Source organism: Poecilia latipinna, unplaced genomic scaffold, assembly GCF_001443285.1.
Source record: "Poecilia latipinna isolate Pla-1442-1.1 unplaced genomic scaffold, P_latipinna-1.0 Scaffold2235, whole genome shotgun sequence".
NCBI classification, from domain to species: Eukaryota; Metazoa; Chordata; class Actinopteri; order Cyprinodontiformes; family Poeciliidae; genus Poecilia; species Poecilia latipinna.
In genome coordinates, this window is record NW_015114851.1 from 50,499 (window position 1) to 72,322 (window position 21,824).

Here is a 21,824-nt window from a genome sequence, read left to right on the forward strand (position 1 = left end):
CAAAATTATTAAATTCGTAAAAGTCACAAATCTAAATAAAAAAGCAGTTTAATTAAATCTAAATTTAAGGTTTGATTTCTCTTTTATGAGTTCCAGGTCCTATTAAACCATATAGCTCTGACATACTTCCTTCTGTTATAAAAGAAAAATATTTTTTAATCATTTAAAGGATAAAATATAGGATTTTGTGTAAAGCGTTCCACGGAGTGAAGGAGAAGACAAAGCAAAGCATCCGAGCCAGTCATTAGTACCAACAGAATAAACTTGAACATATCTGATAAAGAAGTGTAACTATAACAATTAAAAAAAAAAAACAGACAAGCTTTTTTGGGGAACAAGTAAGAAACGAGAAACGCAGCAGGTTCAGGCCAAACTGTTGTTTATTATAGGTATGGATAAAATTAATGAAAAAAAAATTGTAAATGTGAAGACTAAAAACACCTCAACAGCACTGCTAAGTCAGCTTTAGTTTACACATGTGAAGTCTCCAGTATTTGCTGGCGGGGAGACGAACAATTTGTGTTCGTCTTGCTGATGGGGTGGAAACGCGTCTCAGTGCCGAACAACAAAGTGCTGCAGGTTTAGTGACTTTTGGTTGTGTGAAAACTAAAGCTGAGCTAATTGCAGGAAACTGGGAGAACTCATGATGATAATCTTTTTTATTTTTTTTTTTATTGGTCCCCTCCTGTAATGGGTCTTTTGTTACTGTGGCAGCAGCACAGTTTCAATTACAGTGAGAGGCACAAAATGTCAATGAGGAAGAAAAAGGGATTCAGTGAGGGAATGCTAAAGGATAAAAGAAGGTAAATGATTGAATGAGATTTGAAAAAAAAAAAAAAAAAAAAAAAGCCGGAACCTAAAAAATTTTTTTAAAGGGGTTTTTAAAAAATACAGTATAAATAAATACAACACTTCTGTTACAAATTAAATTTTTAACACTTAGATTAGACTGGGACACAACTGATTCTTTTCAGTACAAAATTATTTCACGACAAATATATTTACAGTGGTTTCTTTTCCCCGAAAATTCACAACTCGCCTTAAAGCAGATCACAGCAGAACCGCTAGTTTACAGCGGTCAGAGTTCATCCACAGAAAACAACTTGACATAATTTATCCTGACTTTGATAAAATAAGATGAAACAAGAGCTCCTTTCAGTCATCAAAAGCTTCTTTCCGCTTTCTGTCGCCAAGTCGCTTCAGTAGTTTTGTTCATTTAAATAAAACATCCTTTTCTATTACAGAAATATAAAACCCAACCTGTAAAGATTATTTACCAGTTGTGGATCATACTTTGATATTTATTTTTAAATAGGAGTGTAGTGCTATGAGGTTAAATCTGCAGGATATGATCAGTGCCTAAATGCTTTAGAAATAGAGGTAAAAACATATTTAAGTTATAGAATACCTGCAAAAACCTGTCAATTATGTTATGTAGGCTTCAATGATTACTGACTACATGCTGCCTTTGATAAACGTAGCGCAGACTTTGTGTTAAAAAAATACCTGAGATGACAAAAGAAACTATACTTTTATATACTTGTATAATGTATAATGCATAGAAATTATATAAATCTAAACAATCGATTTAAATATTTTGACCATAAATCTTATGCTCGCTTCAGTAATTCACAGTATCAAGTTGTTATCATGGTAATCTCCCCCTCTAATATTTATATCCATAAATGTCTAATTTCTTCGCGACATAAAGAAGAGGTACATGTAGGTTTTCAGTGAGCAGCCCGATTCTGCACTGTGAAAGTGAGAAAAGCTAAACTTTTAATTTAATTTATTTAATGGGGGGGCAAAATGTCTCACTTTAATAAACATTTTTTTACTAAATCAACTGTGATGTTGGTATTATTTTATGCAAACCGTCTTTCACCAAGTGCACAAAATAACTTAATAAAGGTTGGAGCATATCGGGAGGGATCTGGATTCTTTTCACATCATCCCACAGCTTAAATACTCAAAAATGACCTATTTTCAGTTTTATTCTCAAAGACACAGCCTTTTTTTTTTTTTTTACAAAAAAATTTACTAAACAGTTCATGTTGCGATGAAGATTTTTAGACCACAGCATCACAGGTTTTCCACCATGCTTTATGGAGATGAGGTGCTTCCCACATATGATCCTGTGTTTTACGCCAGATGTTAAGAAAAGGTCAGGTTTCAGTCTGATTTGATCGGAGCACACAGTTCCTAAGTTGCCACTTTCAGTGAGCTTTTGATTTCACTTGTTAACTTTCTCAATGTCTGCAGTGGTAAGATATACTTGGTTCCTTAACATCCTTAATAGCCTGTTTCTAAATGAGATAAGCCTCTGTCATGTTATATTTTTACACCAGGGAAGCAAGATTAATAGGAAGTTCCTAATTAAATTTAAAGAACAAATCTGAAAAAAGCTATCACAATGTTCATCTTAAAGGAACTGACTGGCGTACCAGTAATTGTGTTACTGATGATTGTTGAACACAAGCTTTTCCTGATGGAAGATCCTCTCCCTGACTTTTAAAATGTGTTCTAACAAAATGGTGTGTTGGTCTAAATGTTATAGTATCAGATTATGCTACTTATGCACTTCTCAAACCGAAGTGCCAATAAGTGTCAAACGTGCTGCACATACAGGATTATTTCCCCCAAATTTGGAACATCCATGCACAAGCATTCCTGGGCACAGGGTAATCTCCGAGGTCATGATTTATCATCCGCCAATAAAATGGGAACATCTCATTTTCTTCTAAATCCAGCTGCTCACTTCAGTAGTGTTTGCACAGCAAAAACTTGGCACTGACGTGTATAGACACAACCCCATCTTTAGACAAGACTGACATCTTGCATAAAGATAACTGGTGACTTATTATTTTGGGAAAACTTTCTCTTACATGAACATTAGCAGCTTTCTATATATAAAGGACCTGTTAAACAAAAAAAAGAAACACTTTATAAAAGCCGTTTCTTTCCTCTTTCAGCAGCTGCTGCCTTCCAGAAAGGAAGCTCATGAGAGTTAAACTGATAGATAATACGATACAGTTCTGCATTTAATGGAACAAAGCACACAATGGGTCAAAACAGCTCCAGAAATCTATAGCAAGCAACTGCAACAGTAAGTAATCAATTGTACCATTCATTCACTACATAAACATGTAGCAACATTATCTTGTATCAATCACTGTCTTCATACCCAGTACTGATTCTTCTGCAAAGTTGGGGTAACGGTGTGAACAATTTGGGAAGTTGGTTCCAGAGAACCGTTACTCCAAGAACTGACGAGTACATTTGAGTGAGCTGTGTCATAAGGTGAAGCCTGGTTCGGTGGCAAAAACCTACTAAGCACAGGGCTGGAAGGGTAGGAGGGACTTAAAGGAGTGACGGTAACAGTGGGGACTGTGGTGCTCCTCTGGGTTAGGTCGTTGTGGGACTCACTGCTGGGTGAAGCAGTGGGAGGATTCTCCTGAGGTGAAGAGGTGTTCTGCTTCGTTTGTCTGTGGTGTCGAAAATAGACAACCACAACTACAAAGATGATTATGAGCAGCAGGAGGGCCAGAAGTGGCAGGATGATGAGGAGTGGGTTGGAGGTTTTCTGAGGGTAGGACTCCACACGGACCGGTGTGTTCCTAAAGGGAAACTCCTCCGTTCGAGGCGGCTTCCCGAGTGTTGTGCTGAAAAAACTAGTTCCGTTCGAGTTCCCCCAGCGGTTACGGCCCCTGAATTTTTGCTGATTTTTGCTCGGTTGGTGGGTGGAATGGAGAACTGTAGACGGGACTGGGGAGACAGTTCCATTCCTAGAGATCTTGATTGGCGTCTGAGGAATGGGTGACGTGGTGGGGACTGGGCTTTTTGTGGTTGGAAAAACCGCTGGGTCATATGGGACAACTGTAAAGTGGAATTCCCCTTTAGCAGGTTGGACATTATCAGCTTTCAGCACAAAAACAAGGGAATCATTCAGCTCCTCTACTCCAGTCATGTTGGCATTCAGCTTCAATGCAACTTTCTGCTGCACCACTTCCTGAAACGTGAAGGATGCAGCTGGGACAAACTTCCTGGACCTTTTAGAACTTGTCTGAAGCACCTTTCCGTACTTTGGATGGGACAAAATGTCAAAGACAGGGTCATTGTCACTTACAGCAGCCAGTTCAGAGGCATTAAAAAAGCTAGTGTTGAGCCTGACAGTGATGCCATTGGGAATTTTCAATCCTTGGCCAATGTTGATCAGAGGTCTGACTGTCACATTAAGGACTTGACCCGTAAGATTTGCCTCAGAAGTGAAGACGGTGAACTCAAAGCTGTCCTCTGTAGAGGACAGCGAGATCATGTGATAGGCCAAGCTTCCAGTCTGAAGATCCTCTTGTGTAAAATGTGTAACTTCCTGGTTTTCTTTCAGAATTTTGCCAAAGGTGGGAGATTTTGTAATCATGTAGTGAATGGTGGCGCTTTTGCCATTTGTCTCTGCTGCAAGGTTGTCCTGGGTTAGAGGTACTACATTCTTCCCTTGTTGCAATGACAATCCAGTGCAATTGAGTAGAGTGATGGTAATCTCTGACACATCTATGTTAAAAAGTTTATATACCGGTTTATGATGTCCATCTGTGACACTGAAGTAAAACACGCCTGAGGCAGAGTTTCCATCATGGATAAAGTACACACTTCTGCTGTTGATTTGAGCTTGAGTGAAGGCAACTACTGACTCATTCAAACCTCCTTGCAGAGCTATGTAACCGTTGCTTGGTTTGCTAATAACAGAGAACGTAATATCCTCTGGAGGATCATCTAAGTCTTCGACTCTGAGATCCTCAGGCCCGATAGCTACCTTGTCTCCCTGTACCACTTTTAGACCTGGAGCTTTAGTTTTTAGCACAGGTGGTTGATCGTTCACAGGCCTGACTGTGATGTTAAAACGCTCAACAACAACATCCTTCTCATCTTGAGGCCGTTGGGCAGTCCTGCCTTTTGGGTTCAGCCAGGCACTGAACACAAAAGAATCGCTAGTCGTCTCAGAGTTGTCATGGCTGTAAATGATGCCGTATTTGGTGACGATGAACTGGGAGAAGTTTGGTTTCTCTTTGGTGAGATTTCTCTCACCTACCACGATAACGCCATGCTGGGGAAGATCCGTCACCTGAAACCAGACCTCATAGGAGCTCCGCTGCGGCGTGGACAGCTTTGACATCAGGTTGGAGGCATCCAGCTTGGATTCATCTATGACAACACTCTCCCCTTCTGCCACCTCAGCACCTACCACAAAATAGACAGAGTAAATCTGGATGCGGTATTTGCAGTTTTACTCCATTCTTTCTTTTCTCTATAATGTCATTTTTTGATCTTTCACAAACATGTTGCATTGTCATAGCTTTCAGTAAAGAACATGACTGCTTTTAGAGAAACGTTTTTGTTTTCTTTCAGTGACTTCAACAAATGTTTTACGGCTTTATTAAAATGCTGCTGCCAGACGACTCCCTACATCTGCAAGGAGGTAACTTCCTTTTTCTCCCCAACCTTGGCAAACTAAGCTAGGATGCATTGTTTTCTTTTTAATTTTTTTTTTTTATTAAAAAAATGACTTAAGGCTAAAGATAAATACCCAACATATTTCTTCTGGTTTTTATTCATAAAGAAGTAAAAACACAAATAGACAAACTTTTAGGTTTGTAATGTGGTTGTGACAGGAAAAACTGTTATGTTTATCTGCTACAGGCAGTGTTTTAGGTCTGATACTTATTTTACCCTCAACTGCTTTAGCCATACACTACAAACTCTGCTATCATGGTTGAGGACTAGACAGAAGAATACTTTCAATAAAGGAGATAGAGTCCAAATGAAATGTGAAAGATCAGTATTGATCAAATGTAAAGCAAAATGCAGCCCTAATGAGGTGTAATCAAATACAGTAGCTAATGAACTGAAAATATAGTTCATACCTGTGTTTTTGAGGAGTACTGTATTGTGTTCAGGTCCTGTATTTTCATAGGAGATGTCTATTTTGAAAGTCTGACCGTCTATAGAGGCAGGCGGTGACGATACAGAAAAGGTTATTGAATCCATAGCTTCCCAGCCCACCGACTCAATGGGCGTTTGAATGTAGATGACTTCCTTTCTGTTCACCTGCAGTACAGAAACATTTCAGTTACTGCAGTGGTCCGCACAGTGGAAAAGCTCTCAGTCAATAAAACTGTGACTGATTCAAACATACAAGGTTATCCCAATAACAATCATGTGACTTTTTCCTTCCACTTAACTTTCCATAAGCTTGGATATTAATGGCTTCTTTGGCTGGGACCTTTGTGGCGTATCCTTGCTGATGTATGAAATTAGTGTTATGACATAATATTTTTGTGTTTTTTTTCTTTTCTTCAAGCTTAAATAAATGAAAAACTTAACTTGTACTTTATAACTTGAATCAGTAAAATAAATCATCATTTTTCCATGTTCTGGTTTGGTGAGATGCACCTGCATAAATTGAGTCTGTGGGATTGAATTGCTCAGCAATTTTTCCACAGATTAAGATTGAATGGATCAGATATAATTAATAATTTAAATATTCTTTGTTCTGCAGTGAATACAGAACAATCACCTTGACTTTAATTATGTCAGATCAAAATCCATAATAAATCAAAGCAAAAAAGTTTACCATGGCTCATTCAGCAGAAAATGGAGAGTCAGTATCTTCAACAAGGATGGAGGACATGCATTATTCATGCAGAATAGTGGAAATCTGGCATAGCCTTCCACATAAATGGAGGAAGCCTAATAAAAAAATCTCTCTCACACACACACACCCTTGATTTCTATTTCAGTGACGCACATGTTTTAAAACAAGACACAGTGACCTTGTGTGCACTTGCCATATCTTGTGTAAAAGTTGAGATCTCCACAGTAGAGTTATCTAGCTGCCTCTTCACCAGGCGTCCCAGTTTAGGATGGCGAATCACATTGAACATAATGGTGCGGTTAGAGGTGCTTCCAAGGTCATTGGTCACAGCCTGTAAATCATCACTGGTGATCGGGCTGGAAGATCCTGGAGAGAATTTGTAAAAGGTAGGATTGAACCATTCAAGGTAGTTACATCTTGTATTATTTTTCCTTTGTGCTGCACAACATTTTAAACTCTTAAAACCAAAGCCCGGGACAGAGTGACGACCGCCTTTTGATGTGTTAAATTAAAGCTGCCACGCAGACACCAGAGACGTTTTACAACACCATGTCCAACGAAAGAGTGGGGGTGTTACATAAACCCCTAACAACACATTAAAAGCTCCTCACAGACACAAATACGCCACTTGGGGGGAAAAAAAATAGAGACATCAACAAAAACAGCCAGGAATAATCAAGAAGTTTTATTCCAAAATAAATTGTATACACTGCAAAAATACAACATCTTAACAAGCATTTTGGGTCTAGTTATTGGTGCAAATATCTTCATACACCTGAAATAAGACAAAACTAACTTACAAGTAACTTTTCAGTAAGATATAGGAGATTGTTTTAAATCAATAACTATTTAATATTGATGAAAAGGTACTTGTTCCATTAGTAGATTATTTCACTTATACGATAGATGTCTTGTTATAATTAAAATAGTCTGCCAGTGGGACCACTACTTCTTTTGATTAATATTAAGGAATTATTGACTTAAAGCGAGCTCCTATATCTTGCTGAATAGGTTACTTATAAGTAAGTTTTGTCTTTATGTCAAATGTACAAAGATATTTACACTAGAAACTAGACAAAAATATCTAGTAAGATTTTTTATTTTTTTGCAGTGCAGATTCCTGTGGCAACTCAGAATATTTTGAGGGCTTTGAAAAATGGCTGCTGATAAATAATGGAAGGCAGGGAAATATAGAGGAAATTCATTCCTCACTTGTAAGCTGCGCTCCCACCATTTTCATCTCCCAAGGGAAATGTCTACCTTGGAGGAAGAGGGAGAGAAACGGTTTCATACTAAAATAAAAAAATCCCTCTTTTATACTCGCGCTGCAGGAAAATAATTTTCTGTTATATGCTCTTAATAATAATAAACATGTACGGTAGATTCCGGATAATATAGCTAGACTTGTCCTGACTACATTCCACAATTTTTATCTTACTCATATTAAACATGTATTTTGCATGACCTTTTTAGTGAACTAATTTAAAGAGACACATGCAGTTGATTAGAAAGCAGTGTTTCCTCTCTCAAGTTTGACAAAAATCCCCCCAGACAGTCTAGATGTTTGTGAAAAAAAGGGGGAAAAAACATTCATTTTCCCACCGCAGTGTGAAAGGGCTTTACGTCGCCACTCTCTCCTTAAAAAAAAAAAAAAAAAAAACCCTAATTGTCAGCCAAAGCTGCCATCCTGGCTTCCCCCGTCTGTCCTGCTTGGCACAAAGCACCAACATGGCTGCCTGGAACAGACAGTGGCACAGTTTTTTAAGTACCCACTCACCCTGTGGCTGAGAGGCTCAGTAGAGCGTGCCAGCTGGCTGTTTGCTGCACCCACACAACAATATCAGTTCTTTCTAATTCACAAAGAGAAGTAGTGGAAACCTATGGAAAACTATGAAAAGCGTTTGCAGACACAGACTACACCCATTTAATGATTTAATGACCCTGCTCTTGGAAAGGCGCTGAATTATTAAACCAAAAGAAATCTGAAAAGCACAGTAGCAGGCGGGCTGAACACACAACAGTGTCATAGTTAAAAAATAAAGCTAACTATAAACCAAAAGTGTCAGACCAACACATATGTTTCAATTGTAAATGACAAAAATAATTTGTTTTGCCTTTCTTGTTGAGGCAGAGTGCACATTTTATTGAATTTGAACAGTATGTAAGTGAATCTGAACATGATTATACGACTCATATTGAGCCTGGTTATGTTTGAGGTTTCTTCTTGTTGAGAAGAAATTGTTCCTTTCTACTCTCACCACATTATTTTTTTAGTATGAGGGACTGTTGTAAAGTTAAACAAACTTCCACTGTTCGGAAGGTCAACTCACTGCAAACTTAATTTGATGGTATTGTTTTATAACTAGGAAAGAATTGGAGTGGACTAAATTAAAATGAAATAAGTTTTGAGTTTAGAATATTTCTGCTGACAAATATACCATCTGTATAACTGCATAAGCCTAAAACAGTTATTTCTGTTGTGCCATAATGATTAATTTTGCAACACCTGTCTCTTTAATCTAAGTAATCATAGCATCAAAGTATTTCTGGGAGTGCTTTAATGATGAGAGCGTTGTTAATTAAATGATGCTTTAAATCACTGCCACCAATGTAATAGCTGCTCACTCACTTTATGAAAACACTTACTTTTTTATTATCAGTGAGGTCATTGTACAGGAGGAGCAGAAAAGGCAATTTGCTGATTTTGCTGTAGTCAGTGGCTATGCTTACCAGGAAACACCTTGAATGGGCGGTTTTTCTCCAAATTCACAACTAAAGCTTTGGCGGTGATGCTGAAGATCTGCCTGGGAGTAAAATTCACACCGTCATTGACTTGGAAGTTAAATCCCCCAGACATGGCTCCTAGAAAAGACATTAAAACATCAATTAAAGTCAGAAACTGTCAAGAAAAAACAAGAATATCTTTTTAAATCCCCAAACAAAACCCTTAAAACATTATTGCATGAGTGTGATGTTTAGGGCAGGTTTCAACTTTTTCTGCATTTACAAGAAAACAAAACGTAAGAAGTTATATCAAAACAGAAATCACTATAAACATAATGACAAAAACTGCTGATGATTTAGTTGAGCTGCTCCTGATATGATATGAGTAAAAACCAAATCAGACCTTCCAAGAGCACCCTCTAGTGGAGGTAAAAGGAACAGAATAAATAACTAAGAAATCAGTTTTTGGACCAACAACTTCACAGTGTGAAATACTGTGCAGATGGAAGACAAAACAAAATTAAGCTATTAAACAAGTCCTTCTCTGTTTATTAAATCGCTTTACCTTTGTGGACAAACAGCAGCTGTCCCTGGTCTATGTGGGCCTGTGTGAAGTTCAACACTGCCTTCATGGGGCTGCTTTTAAGGGCCAGGTGTCCATTGCTAGGTGGGGTGACCATGAATTGTAGCTCATCTGCTGGTGTATCAAGATCCTCGACTTTAAGATCCTCCGGTCTGATTTCTGTGATCGACGACACCCACACCTGGAGAGACAACAAACAAGTGCCATATTACTTGGAAAGTTTCATTTCATGTGACTCATTATGCCCTATATGATTTAACTACTATTATTTACAGCTGTATTTGGTTCTTAATAGGGGATAAAGCTGAAATAAAATGAGCTAATTGGAAATCCATCCATCCATCTATAAATAATCTTGTAGGGTTTAATGTGGTTGGCGCCTATCTCCAGCAGTCAGGCATATAGGAAATGAAAAGTCAATTCATTTATGGTAAAGAAAGATTGTGTCTCATGTAGTTCTGCACAAATAAACAGTACAAATGAAATGTAAGACCTACTCATTTTAGAAACACTACCTGGATTTCTGAAGTGGGAGAAAATCATAAAAAGCTGTCAAAATATTTTACTAATAACTATCTTGGTCAATATTTTGCAGAATAGCATTTTTCTATTACTAGAGCTGGAAGCAATCTAGACACGTCTCCTGCAGCTTTAGTCTTAAACAATAGAGACTTAAATAATTTCCCATTTTTTCTTGAAAAATAGCTTTTTTATGAAGAGAGCCTATAAACACACATTTTAAGTCATATTCTGTGTTTAACTCCATGCATCTTCCTATCAACTCTGACCTACTTTTCTTTCCCTGCTTAAAAAAAAGCACCCAGCATAATGCTGCCAACACTATCTTTCAAGTAAAGTTTATCCGTATAGCACATTTCAGCAACAAGGCAGTTCAAGGTGCTTTCAGCATGGGGGTGGTGTGATCACACACAGCATTTGACATTTCGGAGAAAAAGTCAAAATTTGGTTTTATCTGACTAGATCATGTTTGCTGTGCCTCGTTGGATCTGTCTTTTTCCAACCATGTTTTACTTCTTACTACTTTTCCATAAAGTGAATCTCTGCACCTCCTCCAGTATCCTTTCACTTCCAGTTCATCATTAGACACTTTCTGTTGTTCAGTTGCATGAAATCCCAACAGGTACATTGACATTTGGCATCAAGGTAAGATAAAACGTGAAAAGGACAAGAATACATTTGCTAGTACAGCATGTATTGCAGTTTAATTACTATACAAATAATTTCTAACTTAGACAATACAGATATTAGAGCAATACAGGCCTAATTCAGAATAGAGCATGGGAATCTCTGGGTCTCACCGAGTGCCATGCTTTCCAGCTCAAAAAAAAAGGCAAAAAATAAAAGAAAAAAATGATAAAAACACTTGAACGCTGACTAAATCAAGGACCCCCCAGACTAAAAGTACAGTACAGACTGTAAACACTCTTCAGAGCACTTCAGAGTGCTGACAAGCTGAGGTAAATTCCTGCTTCCATGCACACCAAAGAGCCTTGGGCTACCACAAAGTAACAGAGGAAGTAACTGACACACAGAGCATAAAACTACTGAAGCATGCAGGTCCTTGACAGTGAAGGATAAGTCTGTAGACCTCAAGCCAGAAGAGCTACTGTTGCTTGGACAGGTTGTCATTTCCTTAATTAATGCAACAGGGTGATATAAACAGAATGTAGGCATGAAACAGTGCCTGTAACTCAGTCAATATGCCATTTTCACAATATGCCATCAGCTTATGTGATTAAAGAAAAATGACATAGGCACCATTTAAACTATGAAACGAAGGAACTCCAATGGTTAAAAAATTTAAGAATTGCCATAATGGTGCCAGAATCCGGAAATTAAGAAAAATCTGAAAACAAATTCAATTATTCATTAGACTGTTAACACAATTTACTTTTAAGCAATCAGAAAATAATTATAAACAGCAAAAAAAAAAAAGGAAAAAAAAAAAGTAAACCACACTGTCTGTAGCAGCTCGTTTCATTAGCAAGCTAGCCAATAAAGGAGCTCCTGTGGTATGTTGTAGACCAACATGCTGCTTGTCCACTAAATCTGACAAGCAGGTAATAAGTTATACAGACAAACCAGATAACTCTGAAGAGTGTATACATCCAAGTAAAAAATAACCAACTTAGAACTAGGTGCGGACACAGTGAATGGAGGCAACAAGTGAAAAAGGGAGGATAGGGTTCTGTCTGTGTGCTCCACAGTCAGAGAAACATCCATATACTGGAACTGGAAAATGTTTCTCCATCTTATGTTCTCATTTCTCTCATCTGAAGCACGTAAAGGTACAGATTGCAGCAGTAAAATTAAACCTTTACAAAACTTCATTGGCTGTATTTAAACGCAGGAAGGAGTTTCACGCTACGTTGTTGTCTTGATCGTGGACAAGCAGCACACCCAGAGACAAGACAATGAAAATGTGGTACTCAACACTTTCAAAGTACTCAAGTGCCACAACGCTAGAAGTTTCCATTTCTTGCATGACAAAATTTGAAAAAGTTCAGGGTGCAATGTGTGACATTGTATATTAAGAATCTGATCTGTCAATTGACACACTGTTCACACCTAGCAAAAAGCAAGTTTACCGGAAGCTTTTGGGTGTGACAAGGCATCGCCAGATCTCTGGCAGGTGGTTAAAGTGAGAAACTTCAACAACAGATGAAGTGTGATTGGTGATAAATACAAAATGCCCCAAACAATTGACAGACAGGAAGACGCAATCAGAAGGAATCAAAAACAAGTGATTTTCCTTAGATTTCTGTCTTTTAAAGGGGCAATATTATGACTTTTATGACCTTTACATCATGCTATAATGTTATTCCCTTATCAAAAACATACCTGGAGTGTTGCCTTTCATATATGTTTGAGAAATCATTTAATCTCTGGGATTCCCAAACAGTCTCACCGAGTGCCACGTTTTCCAGCTCAATTTCAAATTGCGTAATACTGACTCCAATATACTTATGTTTTGGTCAAGAAAACACTCAGGTGTGTTGTGACTGCAAAAGAGCCCAAATCATCATCCCTCCACCACCATGCTTGATATGGTGTGTTTGTGCTAATATACCGTTTTCGCCTATGTTACCAAAAGTGACACTGTGCATTAACATCAAACATCTAACTTTTTGTGTGTTCTGTTATTGACAGTATTTAACATGCTGAATCATGAATTCTCTGGAGTTTGACATATAGTAAAATATATAGTAATTTCTTGGCATTGAATACTACACACTTTTTCAGATCATCTTAAACTGTTGCATTATAGTATTAGATAAATAAGTGGAGTTATTTTCTGATATTTGCATTTTGAGATTTTTTTTTGACCTCAGATTAACATCTAGTGAGGACCAAGCTATTTTTTCTGGTTGATTTATTTGATTTAAAAAAATCTGTTATTGCCATAGCCTGTACTTATTTTTATGCTGATTTTTTGGGATAAATTACATTCTAAACATACAAACTGTCAGATATTACCAAGAGTAAAGTGTTCTTAAACTTGGTTTTATATGCAGATTATCAGAATAGAAGCCTGAGGGACTTCTTCAGTGAGGACGTGCACAACTACCCATCACACTTGTCGCACCAGCCCTACAGCAGAACAGCTCCCCACATGAGAAAGCTTTTCTCACATATGAGTGAGTGTTGCTCTGGAGGGGAGCAACTACACCTCCGGTAATCCCACCTTTAGCAGGAAGTGACAGCAGGACTGATAAACAGCATCAGGATGACTCACAAGATTAAAAGAAAAACGACACATGAGATCGGTTTGTATGAAAAGCCTCCTGGGGTCAAGATTGCTTCTTAATTACAGCAGGATGTTTGATGTTCATCAGGCTACATCTTCAGAGGAGAGCATAATAAGCACAAAGGACGTGACTATACTTGACTTTTGGATTCATTTTTGTTGAAATTGAGCGAGTCTAAACTGCCAAACCTTTACAGCTTTGATGCGTCGTCGTTGAGAGACAGTTTTAATTATCTTTATCTTCACAATCTGTACCAGCAGTAAATAAAGACAATACCATAACTTTATCAAATTACAGGTTGATCTTATCATTCTTTTTTTATTCCAAGGCAAAGCCCTTTCAACTAAAATTGAGACTCAATCGTGAACAGCTGTATTCAGCATCAAGTAGATTATGCATGTATGGTACATATTCCTGTTGCACAGTTTATTGTCAGACAGTGGCAGACAGCCACCTTGTGGCCACTGATATATTATTTCTGTCTAAAAGGCTTGACTTTCACCAGACACCTACTAATGTAAACATGATATGTTGAAAAGTGACCTTTATCAGCATTAACACAGTATCTATTAGTGCTAAATTGTCATGTAAAAATCAGGTCCCAATCACTATGAAATAAAATAAACAAAAATATAAAATAAAACTATGACTTGTAAGAGTTTCCTAACTACATAAAAACTGGCTTTCATATAATATTTCATGTTAGAAATTTCAGGGGTGGCTCTATTCTGATTTACCTCAAAGGAATTTGTTGCAACTGGGACAAAGCTGGTCACAAAAGACACAATACTCTGAATTATTTTTCCAGATGGATCCCGTCCAGCTCTGAAAATGAAATCTGATGGATTTGTATTTGGATTATCATGCAGCACAAAGAGGTACTGTCCAACCCACTGACATTAAATAAACTATTGTAACGTAAAACAGCTTTTATTACTTTCCCACAAGATTTGGTCTCCTCTTTATGCATGTCATTATCAGCTCTGTGTTGGCAGAGCCGTGGGATCCCAGATAGCAAACATAGCACGCCTCCCCGCTCCTCCACACCCCAAGCATGGCAACTACAGTAAACGACCCCGTGGAAATCTTTTGACAGTGGTGCCAGATCGACTGGCAGAAAAAAAGTGTGCAGAGTTTAAATATAGAGCTACAGACTCACCCTGAGGACCCTGTTGGTGGTAATGACAGGAGACTCATCATTAACAGCTGTAAGCTCGATGTAAACCGTCTGGGCGGCACTGTGCTTCCTCAAGCCCGTGTCGTTGGCTTCCACCGTAAAATTATCGACTAAAGTTTCGCTGCTGTCATGGACATAGTAAATAAATTCATGTTCCACCTGTGGAAAAAAGTCAAAGAAATCATCCAGGAAAATGGAAAGTACTGGTCATTTAAAACAAAATATAAAAATTAAAATATATCAAAATATAGGCAAGAGTTGACACACAAAAAAGAAAACAAAAGACATTTCAGAAACTAATCATTAATGTGAATAAATTCCAGCTAGAGTAGGAGGTCATGTCAAATAAGCCAGATCAAGCCAGGGCAACAGCTTTCTTCACTGAAGTAATTTAATTATGCAAGACTGCTAGGTTTCAAGGTCTGAAAATATGCAAGCATTTAAGATAAGGGGTTCAAGGTATGAAAGTAATTACTGCAATAATAACTAAAAGTCTAATTACTTTGAAGAAATAGCAGAATGTTGTAGGGATAAAAGCAAAGACAGAAAAAATCCTTATCCGGTTTTAGAAAATATTTCTACCAGCCTTGCAAAAAATTACTGATGCTCCTTAACCTTTTCACATTTTCTCTCTTTGCATCCACAAACTTCAATGCATTTCAATGGGATTTTATGTGAATGAACAACACAAAGTGGTGCATAATGGTGAAGTTTTAGCATAAAGATGTTTCAAAAGATTTAAAAAATGAAACTTTAAACGTAGAATCAAAGTTATTTCCGAAATGCATTAAAACCTGTTATTGCAGAAACATAAAATGTGAAAATGTTCAAGAGGTATAAAACATTTTTTTCAACATTGTAACCTTTCTCACCTGTCTCCTGGTGAAAGTGGTTATAGGCACACCAGGATGTCGAGAGTGCTCGATGTGACCGTGGAGAGGGGGTTTTGTCAAATTATAAAAGAAGTTCAATCCAGAAAAGTGTCTATTGGTGACTTTCAGTACATCCTCCGTCAATGCTTTTGAGGCGCCCTCGTTAATGGTGAAATTGGTGACGTGCAGAGGAATGAGCAGTGGGATGATATCAACAGTTATCCTCATGTTGCTGACGTCGGTGATTCCATTGGTGGCATCCAGGACAAAGGTGTCGTTTACTTTGTTTGGCTCCACCTGAACATATTGGATGTTCCCTTTGTTAATGTCATCCTGGGTAAACGTCTTGACAGGCGACTGCTTGGTTCCGATGTAGCGCTCATCGGCTTCGAAAAAGCGCCGGAGAAAGCCATGAGATGGAGCTACTTTGACTGCAAACACGATCTCAGATGGCAGGTTGTCCTCATGTGTGACCTGTCCCAATCCAAAAACATTCCCTGGTTAGATTTAAAATGTCACATTGCCAACTAAGATTTACTTCTCTTTGAAATCCTTATGATACATCAAGTAATTTCAGTGCAAAAACCTTTTGGGCTCGATGTTTATTCTTACACTGCTATTAAAAACCCACATTTTCAGGTAGGGTGACAAGAATAGGCCAAAGACAAAATAATGGATAGGTGAACAAACTTTTACAAATTTATTTGTACTTAGATAACACTAACATGTTTCTCATTACTTTTAAATACATGAAAGCACTAATATTTATTAAAAGTTATGACAAATCCAATCTCTGACAGAAAAGTGTATTATCGTACCACTTACCTCCAGTTTAGTCTCATCAATCTTCACTGGTTTTCCCTCTTCCACCAGTAAAGTCTCCAGATGCTGTATGATGGGTGGCCTCTGATGACTTTCAAGATAAACCTTCACATTAACTCTCTCTGTAATTTGCAGAACTTTAGCTTTCACAGTCAAGTTGAAATGGTCTGCCAGGTGTTTGCTGTCATCGTGGCTGTAGGAGATTAACCCGTCCTTTAGGTCAGACTGAGTGAATGACTCAACCTTTGTCTTATTACGATAAATACTGCCATATCTGGGAGGCTCCTCCACCTTGATAATGACCTCCCGGTCATCCCGGATATCCATATTTGATACGACGCTGAAATTGTTGTTGGTAAACGTTACTGACTGTCCTTTCTGAGCCAACAGACCTGTGTTGTTGTCAGCCTTCAGGAAAGGGTCATGAGCACTAACATCTAAGAGACCTGACACAAAATTTTTTCCATCTGACACAAAGAGAACAAACCGGCCAATACTAGCACCTTTGTGAATGAACAACACTCGCTTCTCCTCCAAATCCTTCTGTGCAAACTGAAACAGCCGATGAGTCGTGTCATTGACCAGCACGAGGTCTCCCACTGGGATTCCACGTCGGGTGTAGATCAGCTGGCCGTCATCAAAGTCAGAGTCGTTATCGTGATAAAGCAAATCCTCTGTAGTGAGTATTTTCTGTCCATTTCTTACAACATGGAAAACTTTATCAATTATTCGAATCGGTTTTTGATCATTCACTAGCTGAATCGCGATGTTGAAAGTTCCTCCTTTGGAGCCAACTTCGTTATCCGAAATGGAAGATTTGAACCCTTGGTTGGTAGAAGCTATAAAAGCAAAATCATCTTGTGTAGTTTCACTATCATCGTGGATGTACATTAATCGCTCCTGCATTATATCCTGATTACTGAAGGTCAAGATGTTATCATAGCTGCCATTGGAATTTGACTGACTAACTCGTGCCAGCCTTCCATGTTTAGGACTGCTTATGACAGTGTAGAACATGTCCCTTGTGCTTAAAGTCTCTGCAAAGAGCTCATCTTTGGTGATGAGTTTACTCTCGCCTTCCTGAATCGAGAGGCCTTCATTTTTCATGAATACAGTGTTGATATCGGCTTTGATTGAAAACTGAAAATCATAATTTTCAGACTGAGCATGTTTGGAGATGAGCTGAAATTTGAATCTGTCCATTGTATCCTCGTAAGGTCTGTCGACCAGCTCATAATGGACTCTTTCATTTGATAGATCCTTTTGGCTAAAGGTTGAGTTCTTCATCAAGACTGTGGAGTCAAGCAGGAGTCTTCCTTTCTTTGGTGTAGTGAGGACCCGAAAGTAAAGGTCCTCATCTGAGAGGGCGACACCATCAGCTCTCGCCACAAGGCACTCCGAGCTTAGAGTCACTTTTCTAACTTTATCCATATTTATCATGACATTACTTGCCAAATGATACCTCACCCACTTAACAGCAATAGGGAAAAGAATTTCAGTGTTTGCTCTTGCAGCTACATTAACCTTGCATTTAAAGTAATCACTGATATTTGAGGTCTGGATGTCTTGAAAGGTGCTAACGTACCTAAGGCGCTCTTTCTCAAGAAGTCTTTGCGAGAATGACTCTGTGTGCCTCCATTCACCACTTGAGTGAAGTCTCTGGAGTTCTCCAAACTGTGGTGGTTCAATGATATCATAGCGAATGTCTACAGTTTGTTTCATTGCATTTGTTTGCACGGCCAACTGCTTTGAACTAATAATAGCAGTTTCTCCTTGAGTGAGCTCAAGACCAGTGTTGTTGGCAATCTTATACTCAAGCGCTATGGCCATGATCCTTAAAACCACAGTGTTGCTGACCTTGTCTCCATCGCTAACTCTCAGAGCTATCCTTGAGTTTCTCACACCCGTGTGGACATAATATACCCTCATTTCATCTAGGTCAACATATGAAAATGAAGTCTCTGCCTTGCCTGGGTTGCCCTCTATTTCCAAATAGCCGGCATCAGCATTCAGATTTCCTAGAACTGAGAAAACAAGGTCTGTGTAATTGCTGTCTATGTCTGTTACTTTCAAAACCTCTGTGGTGAGATGTTTCTTAGATCTTTCCAATAAGACAAAGAGATTTCCTTCAGGGAGGCTTAATTCAGGTGCATCATTAGTTGGTGTCACAGTTATGTTGTAGCGGTATAATTTGTTGCTTTTCAGATAATCTGGAACCGGTTTTCTGCTACTACAATATATTGAGAACATGATGAAGTCATCTGGCTCCTCGGAGCCTCCATGGACATACATCACTCTGCCATGCCAAAGATCCAACATGCCAAAGGTGTTCTCCTCTTGGTCGTCATCCACATCAAGTCTTATCTGACCTCTAACTGGCTGCTCTTCAATTCTAAACATAATTTGAGATTGTCGAATACTAAGTGCCTTGAAGTCCAGGAATACCTTGATATGTTTGGCGTCAAGAGAGGCTCGACCACCTTCCTGGACTACAAGATTTTTGAAATGCACAAAATCTGAGCCGTACCTTTTGTCCAAACCAACTGCAAGGGTGGACATTTGAAGAGACGAAGTTGGAGTTACAAAATACAAAATTGATCTTGGTGTACTTGTAGGACTAACATGGGTTGATTCCTCTGACGGTTTTTCTGGTTCACAACCTACTGAAATATCTTTGGTGACTACTGAATTAGAGAGACTCATCTTAACTCTGTTTATTTCAATGTTCCTTAAACATCCTTTGAAGGAACCTCCTCTGGCACGTCTTCCTGACACAGAGGCAAGACCTACCTTTCTCACCTCTAATCTGGTACCATCATCAATACCTCCAACATAAAGAAAACCTTTAAGATGAAGCCTCTTTGAGTGAGAACTAATGCTACTCTTCACCATTTCCTTGTCCACGGTTAGCTCAAGGTTTCTGGAACTAAAATGCAACTTGAGAGAATGCCATTTTCTGTCATTGATGGATGTTTGAGAACGTAGTTCAGTTTTGACTCCATTCTTCCCTACAACAGCAACTGGAAAACCTTCCTGTATCTCCAGAGCCACAAAGCCTCCATCCCTCGCTGAACTGTAGAGGATTACACCCTCGTTGGCTGAGGTATGCACAACACACTCAAATGCAGCCTGATGATGATGATGATTCCAAGTTGGAAGGGATATATAGGCTCTGGAACTGAAAAAACTAATAGGATCTTCTTCAGTAGCAAAGAACTGGGGGCTGCAACCTAAAGAGACTTCATAAATGTTTTTGTATCCAGTGTACGGCCTCAGTGATGACACCAAGTCATGCTGATTGAACACTACCTCATCCAAGCAGCCTCGGAAGCCAATTAAGTTTCTGGGAAGGTAGATTTTGTCCAAACCTCCTGAGCCTCCAACATAAAGACCATCTTTAATGTGGAGATGATGATGAGAGCCAGGTATCTTTACACTTGTATGAGAGTTTTTGTCGACAGTCAGTGTGACATTTAGCTGCACATGGTGGACCTCCACTGAGTGCCAGGCCAAATCGTTGAGCTGAACCCCTCGCTCTGACTCTAAAATCTGCTCTCCTGATCCAAGATCCAATCTCACCTAAAAGAAACAAAGACAATTTTAAATAATATGATTAATCTACTATTGAAAACATGGAGCAAGGATTGAAAGTTGATGTACACAGATGCCCTTTGGCTAATCTGCCTGAGCTTCAACTGAGAAAAACAGACTAAAAATTTCCCTCCGAAATGGGTTACAACTGTAATAGCAGCAAAGAAAGATGTGTTTTAAAAACACAAAGTTAAAGATAAATGTATCTTTTTCTTCCAATTACAATGATTGGTCTAAATCAAGTTCCACTAATATACATTGAAGGTTGTAGTTAGAATTTCAGTGATATAAAGGCACCGCAGACCTATATGTAAGATTATGCTTTAATATTTGATATAAATGGATTTACTTTACCAAATGCAAGATGACATCTATATTCTTAAATTTTATCATATCAAAACACTCATTCTTATATAAAGAATAATATCATACATTGCAAGAGTTTGCAGAAAGATGAGCTGTAGATACAGTGACACCTGGGATAAGAAATGCAGGATTCAGACTGCTTATGATGTCACCTGTTGTCAAAACAGTGAACTCTGTCTGGGCTTGAGAGCAGGAAGAGCACCATTATCCATTTGCCCTGGGCTACGACCGCAGAGCATCACAACACTGTCTCAGAATAATGCTGCATTTAGATGACGTGCTTGTCAAGGCTTGCTGGGGAGCTAAACATGTACGAGCTTCCAGGGAGCAACTCATGTCTGACTCACACAGTGAAACCCCAAGCTTGAAAAATGGTGAACACTACCATTGTATAGCCCATGAAGCATAGTTCACCCTTTGTGCTCAGTGAAGTGCAAAAATTCAACACATTTGTCAGTGTGATTCTTTCACAACAGTTAAAATGTAACTAATATGAGCTTAGTCTCAAGGATATTTTAGTCAAATGCACAAAACTGTCAGGTAAATCCCAGAGTTTCTTTTGTTTACTAAAGTAAGTCTAACTGCATCAAGTCACAACTGTGACTGCAACTGCAATATGTGCAATACTGTTTATATTGTTTATTTACAGAGAAAATGTAGAACATTTCATTAACCAGAAAAAGCAGAGATGCATGGCACCAGTTTTTAGCAAAAAATGCTAAATTCCACCTGCAGCTTCTGGACAGGTTGATGTAATCAAGTAATATCACAAGGGCCATGCAGTCAAATAGATGGACTTTCTTTCCTTACACTTTAAACAGATTTCAGTGATAAAGATGCTAAGGACCAAATAAAGTGGTGCAGACACTGTAATGATGGAGCAAAAAGCGAACTAATTTTATTTTTCTACAAGAGAGACTTACAGCTTATAGTAGCCAATGTTTGGATGTGCTGATTGTAGCAAAACCCCCAAAAAATGTATTTTCAGAATGTAAAGGCACACATATGCTAATGTACTGCAGCCACAGTTGTACCGACCTGCAGGCGACCAGCATGGAGCTCTAGCAGAAAGTAGTTGGCCTGGCCAGCAGCGAGAAACATCAGGCCGTCTGTGCTGGAGGTCCGGAAGCGAACACGGAGAATGTTATGGTCAGACGATTCTGTTGCCTTAAGCTGTATGAAGCCATCCCCATAGAAGGAAGCTGCAAGAAACACATTTGGTAGATTTTTTTTAAGTAAATAAATACCTATATATAAATAAATACCTATA

The 21,824-nt window shown here is 38.5% G+C and overlaps 1 protein-coding gene across 1 annotated transcript in view; it reads right to left on the bottom strand.

The window, feature by feature from the left end:
- Positions 1-866: 866 nt before the first annotated feature.
- cspg4ba (chondroitin sulfate proteoglycan 4ba) overlaps positions 867-21,824 on the bottom strand; it is a 29,722-nt gene continuing 8,764 nt past the window's right edge. The window contains exons 2-10 of the mRNA XM_015018126.1: positions 21,593-21,756; positions 16,601-20,176; positions 15,776-16,249; positions 14,886-15,062; positions 9,939-10,137; positions 9,380-9,511; positions 6,843-7,015; positions 5,919-6,102; positions 867-5,235 (exon numbers count right to left, since the gene is read on the bottom strand). Coding sequence (XP_014873612.1) covers positions 3,179-5,235; positions 5,919-6,102; positions 6,843-7,015; positions 9,380-9,511; positions 9,939-10,137; positions 14,886-15,062; positions 15,776-16,249; positions 16,601-20,176; positions 21,593-21,756 — 7,136 coding nt within the window. The 3' untranslated portion in view covers positions 867-3,178. The remainder of the gene's footprint in view (positions 5,236-5,918; positions 6,103-6,842; positions 7,016-9,379; positions 9,512-9,938; positions 10,138-14,885; positions 15,063-15,775; positions 16,250-16,600; positions 20,177-21,592; positions 21,757-21,824) is intronic.